General features: G+C 50.3%; 1 protein-coding gene across 5 annotated transcripts in view; it reads right to left on the bottom strand.

The window, feature by feature from the left end:
* Positions 1-260: 260 nt before the first annotated feature.
* Positions 261-16770, bottom strand: part of BCL2L1 (BCL2 like 1) — a 49499-nt gene continuing 32989 nt past the window's right edge. For all 5 annotated transcript variants that reach the window (XM_061127011.1, XM_061127008.1, XM_061127010.1 and 2 more), the window contains exon 3: positions 261-811. In XM_061127011.1, coding sequence (XP_060982994.1) covers positions 674-811 — 138 coding nt within the window. In that variant the 3' untranslated portion in view covers positions 261-673. The remainder of the gene's footprint in view (positions 812-16770) is intronic.

Consider the following 16770-nt stretch of genomic DNA (forward strand, 5'->3'; position numbering starts at 1 on the left):
CTACGGTCCCTCCATCTCAGGTGAGGCCAGCCTCTAGCCAGAGGCCTCTAGAGGACACTGGGATTGTGGGGAGGGACTTTGGCTGGGTCAGAGGTGGGGAGGGGGTCCTGGTCCTTATTTCTTTATCCCAAGCATCCTGAATCCCTAATTAGTCAGAAGTGGGCCCTACGTGGCTCTTGGGAGGGTGGGGATGAATGAATGGGGAACCCAGGGCCGGGAACGGGGGAGACAGGAAATGATCAATTCTGAGGCCACAGACATCAAAATGAAGGCAATCTATTGTCTCTCTTTCTGGGGAAAAGGGTCAGAAAACTTTCCAGCTCCCTGGCAAGAAAGCATGCTCAGGGACCCTAAATGCAGAAGGGGACCCACCAATCGGGTGGGGCACTCCGGCCCCCAGTCACAACCCCCCACACCTGTTAGCTTCCACCGGGGCAGATTCTAGGGAATTTTGTGGGTTTTGACGCCATAAGAATTGAGGAAGGCGGCTCTCACTGAAGCATGTAAATTCTAGAAAACTAATTGCGGGGGACCAGGTCGAGGCCCAACCCTGTGATGTGTGGGTGGCTGTGGGCTCCATGGAGTGGTTCTCCTGGTGGCAATGGTGGCTGGACGGAGAGATGTGGTGGGGGGAGGACGGGGGTGTGTGGGTGAGTGGGTGGTCAGTGTCTGGTCATTTCCGACTGAAGAGCGAGCCCAGCAGAACCACACCAGCCACAGTCATGCCCGTCAGGAACCAGCGGTTGAAGCGCTCCTGGCCCTTCCGGCTCTCGGCTGCTGCATTGTTCCCGTAGAGTTCCACAAAAGTGTCCTGCAGGGAGACAGAAGAGAAGGGAACTGTTTGAGTTCTCAAACAGGAATGTGGCTGGGACAAAGAGGGTGGTCGGCATGTGATGACCTTGCTGAGTTGAAAAACTGCAGCCGTCCGTGCCCTCTCTGGGCCAGATAAAGGGTTAAGGGCTGCTCTTCTTCCTGACCCTCAGGTGGGGATAACCAACCCATTTTACTGCTGAGAAAACAGGTGCAAAGTGGGGGAAGAGTTCTGTCCAAGGTCAGCCAGCTAGGAAGTGGTCCTTCCAGAACCTGAGATGGGAAAGAGATGGGCAGGGAACTGAGGGAGGCCAAGGGGCTGGAGCAGGAGAGGAGGAGAGGGGAGATGAGCCTGAAGGGGCGAGTGAGAGCTGGACCCGCTGTGAGCTGGAAGCTTGGGGGAAGCTGGAGTTGAGCCTGAGGGCAGTGCAGAACTATTAGGCCCCAGGCTTTCTACTGCTGCAAAGGAGGGAGAGAAGGAGGAAGGGAGAGAAAAGAGACAGGGGAAACTCTCCGAGTGATTCTGAGGCAGGGCAGATCTGGAGGGAGCCTCTGACCAGGGCAGGCTGATGGGTGGGCAGATCAGGGTGGAGTGGAGAGGGTAACAGCAGTGCAGGACTGGGATGGGGGTCCATGAGGCCCTGTCCCCCACCCCAGGGGGCATGACCCAGGGCCCAGGAGGAGGTGAGCAACAGTCTTCTGCCCCAAAGCTAGTCAGGAGGGAAGCACGTGATACCACACAGGAGGGGCTGCGGGCTGAATGACCCAGCCTAGGGTGGAACCAATCTGTGGGGCAGGCGGAGCACCCTTTAATGAGGGCGCCTTGCACCCCATTTGTCCTTTAATCCTCTCAACAATGCTGCAGTGCGGGCTGTCTCTCCCCACTGGCAGACCAGAAAGCCAGGCCTCTGAGTGCAGAGGAAGTTGGTCAGGTCACCCAACTCTGGAGGAACCATAATCTAAAACTGGTGTCTGGCACCTAGGATCAGTGTGCTTTGATTGCCCAGGGAGGGAACCACTGGCTGGTTCCAGAGACTGTGTTCTTGCTTCTCCACCAGGAACTCACACCATGGGCCCACACTCTACCTGGGCCAGAGTGGCTGAGCCATTGGGTGGCCCCCTCAGACCGCGTCTGCCATTTCTGGTTGGCTCCATGTCCCACCTGGACAGTTTGCTCACTACGCTATCTGCTGGGCCCTACTTCTAGTCGTGACGACACCCCCTCACTCCATGCCAAGATTTTTAAAACATAGGTCAGAGTGTGGCACACCAACAGCTTTTCCTTGCACTTAGAATGACAGTGTCATGTCCGTTCATGTCCCTGGTACCTAGCAGAGGGTAATACACACTGAGCTGACAACCTGACTCAAAGAACCCTCTATATTTATTAAGCCATTAGGGAGGCAGCAGTGATGCGTGAGCCAGAGCAGAGTCCTTCTAGAAAGGGGAAAAGACATTGGGAAGGAAGGTGGGCAGGTGGGGAAAACCCCACCACTGAGCCCCTGTCACTCCACGTTCTCGAGCTCTCCAAGGCTCCCCATCACACACGGAATCGAGTCCTCACCAAGGCCAGTGAGGCCCAGCAGGCCCCAGCCCCTCCGCACTGCATGCTCCATTCTAGTTGACTGGCCTCCCTGCTGTCGCTGCAACATCTGCTGAGCTCAGGGCCTACAGCCCTTGTGGCCTGGAGCACTCGACCCCAGGCTCCCTCATTTCACTCCTAACTCTGTTCAAATGCCATGTCCTCAGAGATGCCTTCCCTGGCCACCTTGTCTACTATGGTACCCCCACCCTGATCTCTTGCTACCTGTCCCCTCACCGTGTTCTGTTTTTCTTCTTATCACTTTCTGGAAGCAGAGCCTGCCCTTTTGGGTCTTTGCTTTGACTGATCTCCTGCAGTAGTTATGGCTTGACGAGGCAGAGAGGCTGCCTGTTTCTATATACCCAGAACCCAAAACAGTGTCTGGCACAGAGTCAGTGATCAATAAATACATGAGGAGAACAAAGGTTTTACATGCCTCCTAAGTTCCAGACACTGTCATCCCCTTCACCTTCATCAGAATCCTCAGATGTAGCGATCTGAGCCCCATGTCACAGATGAAACAGTTGAGGTATATAGAGCCGGAAGACCTTGCCTGGGTCACTCAGCGAACGGGCGCGGAGCCAGGATCAAAGCCCAGGACTGCCTGGCCCCAGCCTGGGTGCTGCTGTGGAAGTGAAGTTCGCTCAGTTGTGTCCGACTCTGCAACCCCACGGACTATACAGTCCATGGAATTCTCTAGGCCAGCATACTAGAGTGGGTAGCTTTTCCCTTCTCCAGGGGATCTGCCCAACCCAGGTCTCCCGCATTGCAGGGGAGTTCTTTACCGGCTGAGCCACAAGGGGTGCTGCTCCAGCAGGACTATTTCCTGTGTGGGGGCTGGGGTGTGGGGGGCCTTGGGCCCGGAAAGAGAAGGGCAGTGGCAGCAGCCAGCGTCCTTACTCTTTGGCCTTCATCCTGCTTAGCCTCCATGGGTTTCTTGTTAGACCAGAAAATTCTTACAGGAATTGAAATTTTTCTGGTCCTAAGCGAAGGTGGCCCCAGGTGAAGTCACAAAAAAGATTAATCTGTGATGAGGGAGAGTCCTGGGCTGTGAGGAGCATGGGAGAGGGAGCCATGGCCAGAAATCATCCCAAGGGGCCAAATGTCCCACAAGAAACCAGGGACACTGGGCTGCAGCCAAAGTGGGAGAGGCCTGGCTCCCTCGATGGGAACTTTCCTGAAGTCGAGGGCTGGCAGCCACGGGAAATTTTCGGCTCTGGGCTGAGCTGGAGTAAACAGGCCCCGTCCCTGCAAGGGCACAAAGCGCTCCCTGTCCAGGAACAGTCATCCCAGGGAGGAGGGAGCATTCTCCTCTCGGTGCCACGGAGACACAGCTCTGATCGGCCCAGCCCCCACCCGTGCATCCGCTGCGCGCTTGGACAATCTTCATCTCCATTTCAGAAGCTCCTCCTAGGGAGGGGGAGAGGATCCTGGGGATTGCTTTCACAGAGAGAGCAGGAGCAAAACGGGGCGTGCTGTTCCAGGGCGGGTGCTGGGGAGGCAGTGGTGTGGGTATATTTAGCCCACGGTTCACACGGCACACTTGGAAACAAACACAGCCATTTTCTCAGCAGGCGGCTGCTCTGGATAAACAAACAGGATTGCGGAGCTGCCCTGGTCTGGAAAAGCAGAGATAAGCCCCACTGGTGCTCCGTGGCTCCCACCGGTTTGAGCCAGAGCTGCCATGGTAGACGGGGGTTAGATCTAAGGTGGGCAGCAGGGAGATCAGTCTCTGATGTCCCAGAGGCTTTCAGGAGACCCAGCCTAAAGGACCATGTGCATTCTCAGTGTGGGGCAGGGCAAAACAGGGTAAGCTGCTCTTTGTAGCTGTGACCACTACCATGGGATCCATGTAGGGGTTTTCAGGACCCCTGGGGATAGGTGGTGGCTAACGACCTCCATGGGAGAACCATGGACACCTAGGCTAGAGACCCACAAGTCAACAAGGCCCACCTGCTCACCCACTCTACAGTTTCAAAGAGCCAGTTTGTGGGAGAGCTTGGACTCTACCATCTAGCATCAGGGCCCTCCGGAGTGGTGAGACAAGAACAAGGGTCCCCAGGACAAGTAAGGCTGGGACCACTCTCAAGGTCCTGCCTCCAGCAGTCCCGGCCACCAGGGTGGGACGGCCGCAGCCCCACAGTCCAGAGTGCTTCAGGCCCCAGAGCCTTGGCCAGCTATGAGCCCTCTAACTGGTAACCCTCCCCACCTCTGCCTTCCTCAATCAGCCAACCCTAACCAGCTTATGTGACTACTTTGGAGTCCTGTCTTCCAAGACTTCCCTGCTTATCCTGCCTTCAACTCCAGCAGGAACATCTCCTTTGTGCTCCCAGAGATTCTGGACCTTCATTCATACTGTAACTACTCTGTCTACCGTGCCTTGGGCCCAGCACTGAACAGGACAAACAAGGCCCCTGCTCTCAGAGCTTACGCTCTAGTCTATGCGTTCCCCATGGGGCGGGGTGAGGACACAGCATAGAAAGAGATACACAGCACATCTGTGGTATTCAGACTTATGCCAGGGCAGTTAAGACAAACATGTCTAAAGACTCCTTAGTAGGGAGTGGTGAGGAGAAAGTCAGGTTGAGAAACAGTCCTAGAGAGAAGCAAAGAGAATAAGCAGCAAGACAAGTTCAGATATGATGGGGTTTTGAAGAGAGTAAGTCCTGGGCAGGTGGTAAAGAATACCAGTGGACTGATCTAGGTGGAGTGGTCAGAGAAGGCCTCTCTGGAGGAAGCTGGGGGTCTAAACTGAGTCCTGAATGACTAGGTGGCAGTGGCCAAGGGAGGATCAAAAATCTTGGGTGATGAGATTTTCCTGGTGGTCCAGTGGCTAACCTGCAGTCCCAACACAGGGGGCCCAGGTTTGATCCCTGTTTGGGGAACTAGATCCTACGTGCCGCAACTAAGATCCAGTGAAGCCAAATGAAAAAAAGAAAAATCCTCAGTGAAAAAGAGCATCTTCCAGCAGAAGTAATAAGTGCCAAGACCCTGAGGTGAGAAGGAGAGGCAGCGGCGTCTGCAGGTTGAGGCCCTCTGTATGGTGGTCTCGCGTATCAGTCCAGGGACTCGGTATCGACAGGGATCAAGACTGACATGTCTGAAGCCAGGGGCTCATCCAGACAGGCACAGACTGGCTTCGGCTAGATCTCTGCCCAGAGAAAGTCAACTGCACGATGAAGGTTACCTTGGAGCCACCTGCAACCCTGCAGAAGTCAGGAGAAAGGCTGGCACAGCACTGTCCTCGGGCAGCAGTCCAAGTGCCAGTGGACCACTGGGCCTGCCAGGGGCTGGAGCGCACTTCCTGCTTGAACCCCGTCAGTTCTCCACTACTCACTCTTCCCTCTCACCTCCCACATCTCCATGCTTCTTCCAAGAGGTGTGGCTTTCAGCAGGTTACTTCGCTTCTTGAGCCCATAGTGTCCTCACTTTCTAAACAACAGTATAATATCTGGGACATCCCTGGGTGGTGCAGTGGATAGAAATCCACCTGCCAGTGCAGGGGACATGGGTTCGCTCTCTGGTCTGGGAAGATCCCACACGCCGCGGAGCAACTGAGCCCGTGTACCACAGCTACTGAGCCTGTGCTCTAGAGCCCGGGAGCCGCAGCTACTGGAGCCCGCGACCCAGGAGTCCACGCTCCGCAACAAGAGAAGCCCACACACTGCAACTAGAGAGCAGCCGCAGATCACCACAAACAGAGAAATTCTAAGAAAAAGCAAGGAAGACCCAGTGCAGCCAAAAAGAAAAAAAAAAAACACAGTATCTGTTATGATGGCAGCTGACCTTCATATCACACAAGTGAATGCTTTGCCTGCTCCAGGCACTGAGCTAAAGCACTTTACTCTGAGGAGGCCGTATTCCCTGGGCACAGGCACAGTCACATTCACCTGAGTGTTTTTGGTCCTGTCTGCCCCACTAGACTGTGTGTGGTTTTTGTCACTTGTACCTCAAGAAGCTGGTGCTGTGCCTAGAACACAGCAGGTGCCATTCTAAATGAATCCATTTGAGATGAACAAATGAATGACTACGTTCAGTCAGTCCTCAGAACATTTATCGGAGCCTCATTCTACAGATGTCAAGATGGCAGCTTCAGTGTCCCCCATAATCCCTGTCCAGCAAGTGGCAGGACTGGGATTTGTCTGAGTTCTGGCCTCTTGCTCATTCTGAGGTCCAATCCTGCCATCTTGGGTCCCTGCTGTCTCCACCCACAGAGAACTAGGCTCCTCAGTGGCAGCAGCAGCAGCTGACATTTCCAGAGCACTTACCTAGAAAGACCCTCTCCTTGGTCCTTTCTGTGGACTGGTTCATTAAACTGTCTCTAAGCTCTGAGGGCCAGTGGGTTCTACTGTTAACCCATCATACAGCTGACGGACCCAGGGCCCACAGGTAATCCGTGACTTGCCCAAGGTCACACAGTGGTCTGGGGCCATGACTGGGCTGCCTGCACCAACAGTCTGGCCTCAGAGCCTTTGCTCCTAGCTTCTACACAGTACTCCGCTCACGGGGGCGGAGTACTTGGCCCTTGGTCCAAAGGACAACTGTTCTCAAGGCCCCATCACGGGCCAGGTGCACGCACTATTACTGAAGGAGGTCCTCACTCTAAGCTCAGGTAGGCTGAGGCTCAGAGATACTGAGAGACCTGTCTCAAGTGGGTAACTGAAGAACCAGTTCATATTCTGGGGCCAGGCCTATAGACCTGGGTGCCTTCAGGAGGAGGAAGGTGGCCTGAAGCACCAGCTGAATGAATGAGTTCTGGCCCCAAGCCAGCTGAGGGGAACTGGGTGCCACAGGAAAAGGATGTGACGAAGGCCAGGAGAGAAAGTGAAACCCTTCCGTCCTGGCTTTAGTGGAGAACAAGCACCGCTGCCAGACGGGCCCTTCCTTCCTCTAGTGTGACTCTGGAGGGCCCAGGCCCACTGCTTCCTTCCTACTTGGTTATTTCTGGAAAGAGGTAGGTGGAGAAGAGGAAGGGGCTCCTAGCAGCCCAGGGAAAGTGCCAGGAACATCAAGAATGTACCTTACCCGGCCTCATCAAAGCCTTGCACAGGCAGGCCATGAGTCACTTTCTGCTCTTGGACTCAGTTTCCCTGAAGCAGAGGCTGACAAATGCCAGCGGAACAGACAAATGAGGTCTTGCTAGGAGATCTCACGGAGATGGCAGGCAAGTAGGCAGTGGGGCAAATGAAGAGGCCTTATCACTCTCTCGGCAGGGAGCTGCAGGCGGAGACTCGGAAGAAGTGAGGTTTGTGGTTGGAATCCACTTCCCTTGGCTTTCCTGGGGGGCAGGGGCTGGAGGTGGGAGGTTATGTGTGGGCTTCAGCAAAATGAGAGGAACATAGCCTCTCTCCTCTACCCTGGGGACCACAGGCCTGGATGTAGGCAACTCAGAGAGGTGGCTCCATGGGGCAGGGAAAAAGAGATGGGTGGCTAGACAGCTGGGCTGACACCTCAGCTGGTGGGTGGCACAGCGGGCCTCTCTACTTCTGAACCTCAGTTTCTCCTGCTTTGACCTCACAGGCAGTGATGATGAGAAAAGGGTATGAAAGCACTTGCTGAAGCAAAGTGACCTTGGTGTTATGGTGGAAGAGGGTGGCATGGGGAGCCCAAGCCATCTGGGCTGTCGGGGCTATTTGGAGGCATCCTTACAGCAAACTTCTTGGTAATCTCTCTTTAAGTCTGCCCCTGTCAGCTGCCAGCCTCTCCTCCCCCGCCTACTCCCCCTCCATTAGTTCTAAGAAGCTAAGCCTGACAGATGTGCTCATTTCTCAGAAAAGGAAGTGGTTGTGCCGGGAGGAGATAACACCTCCGCTAGGGAATTGAGAAAGCTATCAGGCCCAGCAGTGCAGCACAGGCTCTCCACCTCCTCAGCTCAGAAGCAGGGTACCAGTCTTGGAGGCAGAGAGAGGTAATTCAGAAAAGCATTTACTGGGGGCACAGATGCTCATTTAGGGGCTCTCGATCTCCTTCCCAGGGAGTGATGGCTGAGATTTACTGAGCACTTACCAAGCACCAGGCATGGTGCTAAGAGCTTTGTTGTGTATGTAAATTCACTGAATCCGCATGAGAACCCCATGAAGTAAGTGCTATCATTACTCACCATTTTACAGATCAGGAAACAGGCACGGAGGGGTCACATGACCTCCCAAGGCCAACCAGTTCACAAATGGCAGAGTAGGGATCTGAATCCAGGCAGTCTGGCTCCAGAGCCCAAAGGCTTAATGGCTCCTGGGCAGCTGCTACCTGCTCATATGCATGCATTCCCTGGAAATCTGAAAACTCCCCTCATCTCAACCTTATCTCATCTTTGGTAACTAACTCCCTATTCACTTTTTTCTAGGTATTTTTATTTATTACTTAGTTATTTTATTTTTGGTTGCACTGGGTCTTCATTGCTGTGTGCGGGCTTTCTCTAGTTGCAGAGAGTGGGGCTACTCTCTGGTTGCGGTGCACAGGATTCCTACTGCAGTGGCTTCTCTTGCTGTGAAGCACAGGCTCTAGGTACATGGGCTTCAGGTGTTGCAGCATGCAAGCTCAGTAGTTGTGGCTCACGGGCTCCAGGGTATGCAGGCTTCAATACGAACTTCCTATCTTTCATGAGTAGATGGCCACAGCCTTTCATTCTTTTCCCAGTGTCCAGGGTGAGAAGGACCAAGGCTCAGCCTTGAAACAGAATCAGAGACTAAAAAGTGACCTTAAAAGATGCCCATCCAACCTTCCATGTGATGCTCAAGCACACCCCTAACATCCTCACTTCCCAGTTGAGGTTCAGAAAGATGGAGTACAAATCTATATATTCAGTGCAATCCCTATCAAAATATTAATGGCATTTCCCACAGAATTAGAACAAATAATCATAAAATTTGTATGGAAATACAAAAGACCTCCAATAGCCAAAATAATCTTGAGGAAAAAAGAAGAAAGCTGGAAGTATCATGCTCTCTGATTTGAAACTATACTACAAAGCTACAGTAATCAAAATGGTTTGGTACCAGCAGAAAAAACAGACACATAGATCAATGGAACAGAGAGACCAGAAATGAACCCACACTTACATGGACAACTACATGCAAAAGAACCAAACTGGATGATTCTCTCACACCGTGCACAAAGATAAATTTCAAATGGATTAAAGGCTTAAATGTAAGACCCAAAACCATAAAATTCCTAAAAGAAAACACAGGCAGTATGTTCTTTGATTTGTAATATGATATTTTTTGGATACACCTCCAGAGACAAAAGAAGCAAAAGCAAAAATAAACAAATGGGACCACATTAGACTAAAAAGCTTTTGCACGGAGAAGGAAACTATCAACAAAGCTAAAAGGCCACCTACTGAATGGCAGAAGATATCTGCAAATGATATAGCTGATAATGGGTTAATATCCAACATATACAAAGAATTCATACAACGCAACATCAAAAAAACAAATAACCAGATTACAAAATGGGCAGAGGATCTGAACAGATATTTTTCCAAGGATATACGGATAGCCAACAGGTACATGAAAAGATGCTCAACATCAAGAAACATTAGGAAAAGGCAAATCAAAACCACAATCGGCTAACACCTCGTACCTGTCAGAATGGCTATTATCAAAAAGACAACAAATAACAATCATTGATGGGGATGTGGAGGAAAGGGAATCCTCATGTACTATTGGTGGGAATGTAAATTGGTGTAACCATTATGGAAACAGCATGGAGATTCCTTAGAAAATTAAAACTAGAACTACTATATGATCCAGCCTGCCTGCTAATTCAGGGAATGCAAGTTCAATCTCTGGGTCAGGAAGATCCCTGAGAGAAGGGATCTTGGCAACCCATTCCAGTATTCCCACCTGTAAAATCCCATGGACAGAGGAGCCTGAGGGGCTACAGTCCATGGGGTCACAAAGAGTCAGACATGATTGAGCGTGCACACGCGCGCACACACACACACCACATAATCTAGCAATATCACTCTCTGTATATTTATGTGAAGAAAATAAACATGCTAATTAGAAAAGATAAACCCACCGCTATGTTCACTGAAGCATTATTTGCAACAGCCAAGATATGGAAGCAACCTAAGTGCCCACCAACAGATGAATGAATAAAGAAAATATGATACAAATGCACAGCACTAAATACTAGCCATTAAAAAAGGATGAAGTCTTGCCATTTGTGACAACATGGAGGGACCTAGAGAGTATTATGCTTAGGGAAATAAGTCAGAAAGGGAAAGACAAATGCAGTATGGTTTCACTTATATGTGGACTGTAATCCAAAACAAATGAAAAACAAAACAAAACAAAACCAGGTATAGATACAGAGAACAAACAGGTGTCTGACAAAGGGAGCGGGGTAGGAACAGGAAAGAAATAGCTGAGACAGATTAAGAGATATAAACTTCCAGTTGCAAAATATATGAGTCTTCATGAGTATGAAATGTACAGTGTGGGGAATACAGTCCATAATTACGTAACATCTTTGTATTGTGACTTAACTACACATATTGTGGTGATCAGTTTGCATTGTATAGAATTACTGAATCACTATGCTATATAACAGGAACTAACATAATGTTGTAGGTCAATTATATTTAAAAATCAAACAGAGACTTCCTTGGTGGTCCAGCGGCCAAGATTCCATGCTCCCAATGGAGAGGACCAGAGGGCTGCAGGGAGGGGGGCGGGTTCAATCCCTGGTCAGGGAATTAGATCCCACATGCCACAACTAAAGATCCTGCATACTCCAGTGCAGCCAAATAAATATTTTTTTAAAAAAGAAAGAAAAAGAGATCAGATTTGTGGTTATCAGAGGTAGGGTTTGGGGGCATGAGGGGAGGGGGGAGGAACAAGGTGGCCAAAAGGTAGAAACTTCCAGTTATAAATTGATAATAGGGATGTAGTGTACAAAATAATAAATATAATTAACACTGCTCTTTGTTATATATAAAAGTTTTTAAGAGAATAAATCCTAAGAGTTCTCATAAGAAAAAAAGTTTTTTTTCTATTTGATTTTGTACCTATATGAGATGATGATGAGATGAGTACTGGAGTGGGTTGCCATTTCCTTCTCCAGGGGACCTTCCCGACCCAGGAATCAAACCCGGGCCTCCCACATTGTAGGCAGATGCTTTTACCGTCTGAGCCACTAGGGAAGTCCCCCTATATGAGATGATAGATGCTCCCTAAACTTACTGTGGCCATCACTTCATGATGTATGGAAATCAAATCTTTATGCTGTAAACCTTAAACTTTTACAGTACTGTGTGTCATATACATTTCAATAAAAGTGAAAGGAAAACAAACAAACAAAAGGTAAGTTGGAGCGTTCTGATCACACAGTAGCTCTGTTTCACTCCAGATGGTCCACAACCATGGCGTTATCTACAGGGCATTGTCTGCTTACACACTTGCAGTAAAGAATCCGCCTGCCAATGCAGGAGACACGGGTTCCATCCCTGGGTCAGGAAGATGCCCTGGAGAAGGGAATGGCAACTGACTCCAGCATTCTTGCCTGGGAAACCCCATGGACAGAGGAGCCCGGCGGGCTACAGTCCATGGGGTTGCAAGAGTCAGATGAGACTTAGTGACTAAACAACAACACACACACACTGGTGAGAAGGGGCTCCCCTCGTCCTGTGTGGATCATTTCATTTCTGAACAGCTCTTTTGGAAAACTTTTCCCTTTGATCAGCTCTAATGGAAAACTTTTTGCCTTTTTCCCTCTACCGCCTGTCCTGGCTGGCCTTAGTTCTGGTTCTCTCTCCTCTGCTGCTCTCTTCCAACTCTTCCAAGGGCTAACCAAGAAGGTAACACGAGCTAGCAGAGAAAGGTTAAGGCCCTGAGCCAGGTCCTGCTGCTCTCTGAGTATCAGCTTCCTCATTTATAAAATAGCGGTGCTATCTAGATGAGGCCAAGGATGGTGACAAGTTATCTTCTTTTTCTCCATCAAGGTGGGCTCCTACAGCAAACAGCAGGCAGGGACCCAATAAGTCTTGCAATTAGACTAAGATGTTTAGCTTTGGACCTCATTAATAATATGGGAATTAAAGATGTACTTATTTCACAAGAACATTGTGAAAATTCAATAGTAATTCATATAAAGGACTTAGAACTGTATGTAACACCTAGCAGACTTGCAGTAATTTAAGTAATTATTACTGTTAGGCTCAGCTTGAGTCTTAGAGCTTTCTCCATGGTCTGCAGGGTCTCCTCAGCTTTGTCTAGGGCCAGGTTGCTTACTCCTCACACACCACAATCTGTTCAGCCTCAGGATCTTTGCTCATGTTGGTCCCTATGCCGAGCTCTCTCTTACTTATCTCTTAGGTCTCAACCTGTAGGCCTTAAGGAGGCCTTCTGCTCTCCTGCTCCAAGTCTCCTTCAGCTCTCTCACCCATTTGCTGAGCTGCTCATTTCTGACCATGAGCTCTGTCCCCTAGGCTGACAGTCCAGTGCTGGGCCCAGAGAAGGCGCTGCTGAGTAGGCTGACTGATGGGAAGGAAAGAAGGCCAGTTCCCTCTCTCTTAAGCCTCACCTTCATCGCCTACAAAAACTAGGAGGAGGCCCCAAGATACCAGGTGACTTGGGCAGGGTACCTGGGGCTCCCCAGACACCAAGTTCTCCCAGGCTCAGGAGAAAGTTCTGGAAAAGACATCTTCTGCACTGTGTTGACACAACAGGAAGGAGAGACTAGGATAGCAATCGATAAGGAACTGAGGTTTGAGCTCTGGGGCCAACCCCCTTCCTAAAACTCCGCTGCCTTCTGGGGTCTATGCCTCCAAGTACTCCACGGTCCAAAGCAGCCATTCCCTCCTTTCTGCCCAGAGCCGCCCTACTCTGGCACTGATCAAGGCTGCGTGCTGTGAAGAGCAATGGGCTGAGCGTCAGCAGGTGTGGGTTTTGTGTCCCAGCGCGGTCACTGGCTTGCTTGGGGGTGAGTCCACTCTGCTGTTTCGGATGCTGGGAAAGTCTGGGACTTTCCTCGTCTGTACAATGAAGGGGATCAACTCAAAGAACTCTCATTAGTGCTGCAGCGTGAGGAAGATGAAAATAACTCACACATGGGCAAATAAGTGACTACCTGTGTTCTCTCTCAGGGGTATTCGAAACAGCCAGGCATTTAGTGTGGAAGGTGAGAGGCAACATTCTGGAGTAGAACGACTTGTTGCCTCCACTTCAAAGCCTGCTGAGCCTTGCCGTCCAACCTGCAGATTCCAGGGCAAAGGGCACTGGGCATATCTGTGACCAGGGCCAGCTCCTCAGAGGGCCAGACCTTGCCAGGCTCTGCCCCAGTGGCCTCAACCTCCTCACCCCAGCACCGCCTCCAACTAGTCCAGACAAGTCCGGGTATTTTCAGCCACCTTTATCTGATCGGAAATGTTTGGAATTCCACAGCAGAAGGCAACAGCTCTGGAGGATTTGGGGATGGGAGCAAATCCCTGCAACCCCTCCCTGCTCCCCACCACATATGAATGCTCTCACATACAGCGTGTGAAAGCTGCCCAGTCGTGTCCGACACTTTGCGACCCCGTGGACTCCTCCACCCATGGAATTCTCCAGGCAAGAATACTGGAGTTGGATAGCCATTCCCTTCTCCAGGGGATCTTCCCAAGCCAGGGATCAAACCCAGGTCTCCCGCACTGCAGGCGGATTCTTTACTGAGCCACCAGGGAAGCCCCTCACATACAGCCTTGTAACCAAAAACCTCAGAGCTGAAGGTTCCCTCAGGCTGCAGCCTCCCCATTTCATCTTCATTGCAGTCCACCAGCCCCCTCAAGGTGCAGAATAGCAAGATGCCTAAGACTGGTTGGTGTCAGGCAAGCTGTAGGATTCTGTAGCCGGGATACTGAGAGAGGGGCCACCTGGAGGTTTGCTGTTCACAGCCGATGCCCACAGCACCAACAAGCTGCAGAAGACCACCACCACCAGCACGTTCAACTGCTACTCTGAACAGATGGGAAACAGGGACCTGAGGAGGTAAAGGGACCCCCCCCCCCCCCCCCTCGCAAGGCGCCTTGACTCCTGGAGTCCAACAGTGTGGGTTCTAACCCCCTCTCTGTGACTGCCAGACCTGGAGTAAGATCCTCTATCTCTGCAAGCCCAGGGTACTATCTACAAAGTGAGGATACTGCCATCACAGCCTTAGCAGCAAGAATTAAAAGGTCCACGGAAAGTGCTCAATAATCATTAGCTGTTGTTTTTTTACAACTAAAAATGAATGGCCCCATTTGTGCTTCCCGTATTGTAGTCTCATTACTTATAGCTACAAACAAATAACAACAAAAAAACCCCCACAGCTTATACTGACTTAGCCCCAAGTTGAATTCTCAAAATCTTCCAAGTAGGTGTTGTCCCCATTTTACCAAAGAGGAAACTAAGACTCAGAGAGGTGAGGAAACTTTGTGTGAGATCTGGTTACCCAGTGAGGGTGTCTGACTCCACAGCACGTTAAGTCTGCCAGTGCAATAGGACAGAGGCAGAAGGATGTGACTAAGCTCTTCCTTCCTTCCCCTCTCACCCACCCAATGCCCACTACTTGCTGAGGATCTTTTTTTTTTTTAATATTTAGATCTTTATTTTGAATTTATTTTTATGTATACTGTGATTTAGTGAAAGTGAAGTCACTCAGTCGTGTCCGACTCTGCGACCCCACGGACTGTAGCCTACCAGGCTCCTCCGTCCATGGAATTTTCCAGGCAAGAGTACTGGAGTGGGTTGCCATATCCTTCTCCACTTGCTGAGGATCTTGAGCCTTGGATCAGAGACCATTTTGAGGCCAGGGCAGAGGCATGTTCCTTGGTAACCCCCTGGGTTTCTTGGTGGAAAGAAGAGAAGTATGCAGATGGCTGCTCTGTGCTTCCCTATCGTCTCCTAACCCAGGCTCTGCAAAGTCAGTCCTGGAAGAGACCCCCCTCCCTCCATCTGGTCATTATCTTGGAAACAAAAGTCATGCCTAGTAGCTTTGGTGGAGCTGTTAGCTGAGTTCCAAGATAGACCATGACCCCTTTGTGGGTTGACCTGTGGGGCTGTAGAAGGATTCCCTGCTTAGCTCTGGACACTCATTCACTCCACAAATCTTTATTAAGAGCCCACTAAATGCTAGGCACCATGTTAAATGCTAGAGATAAAACAGCGGCTAAATTAGAAGAAAATTCCTACCTGCGTAAGTTTATAATTTAATGGGACGAGACAGGAAATAAACAAATGTCAGACGGTGGTTAAGTGCTAAAAAGAAAATTAAATGAGAGAAGAGGTTAAAAAAAAAACACTGAAGAAGGTAGAATTAAAACCCTGGTTAGGAAAAGCTTCCTTAGGAGGTGACATCTGATCAGAGTCCTGAATGAAGTGAGGAAACAGGCACCGCAAGGATCTAAGGAAAGGCAGAGGAAGAGCAAGGGCCAGACCCCGAGGCAGCAACACACTCGGGGCACTCCAGCAACAGGGAAGATGTCAGTGTGGCTGAAGCTGAGTGAATGAAGGGAGAATTGACAGCGTGGGGTCTGGCAGTGGCCAAGGGTCAGAATGTGCAGGGCCTTGAAGGCCATTTAAAGACTTGAGCCTGTCCTTTGGGTGAACACTGCAGGGTTTTGAGCAGGGGAAAGACACGATCTGACTTTGATTTTAACAAAGGCCCTCTGGTTGCTGGGTGGAGATCTGCAAGGGTAAGGGACTGGTGACGACCTGATGCAGCCACCTGGGAAGAACATGAGGGTGGCTTAGCCAGGATGGTGCCAGGAGAAAAGCAGTCAGATTCAGAATTTATTTCTTAACAGTAAAGCTGAAGGGATTTTCTAATAGACTGGATATGGACCATGACAGTTGCTTGCTTCTCTGGCCCTGTTTCTCATCTACAATAGGCAGGGTAAAAGGCCTTTGAGGATTTTTTTCTCAGCTTGATAACTATGGGAACCCTGTGGGAAGAAAAAAGAGATAAAACCACTTCTGCTGTCAAAGCCGTTTGTTCACCTGACCTCCAGGCACACGCAGGATCATGAAGTAGCCAGATCCAGCGAGGAAGGGCATAGCTTTATTGATAAGGGGAGGGATGGGGCATTAGAGCTGTGCTGTGTGTGTTTAGGGCCTGCTAGGCAGAAAGTGCTCAGTGAGTGAGTGGATGAAGCAACACTGGGAGGCCAGGATGTGTACAAGAACATTCCAGGTCCTTCCAAATTAACAAAAGAAGCCTGGAACTGGCTTTCCTTTTGCATCCATTACATTCTAGGCTGAGTCTCAAGTTCCCATTCTTCATGAATGGCAGACTTCGATATCTGAAATCACCAAAGTAGAATTTCAGGGCTGGAAGGAAGCAGAGACACGTCTGGCCCCCTCTATCCACAATTTCAGCCATCACTGTTTGAGTTTTGTTTATGTGTCATGATTATTATGAAC

This window comes from Dama dama, chromosome 23, assembly GCF_033118175.1.
Source record: "Dama dama isolate Ldn47 chromosome 23, ASM3311817v1, whole genome shotgun sequence".
In the NCBI taxonomy this organism is placed as follows: domain Eukaryota; kingdom Metazoa; phylum Chordata; class Mammalia; order Artiodactyla; family Cervidae; genus Dama; species Dama dama.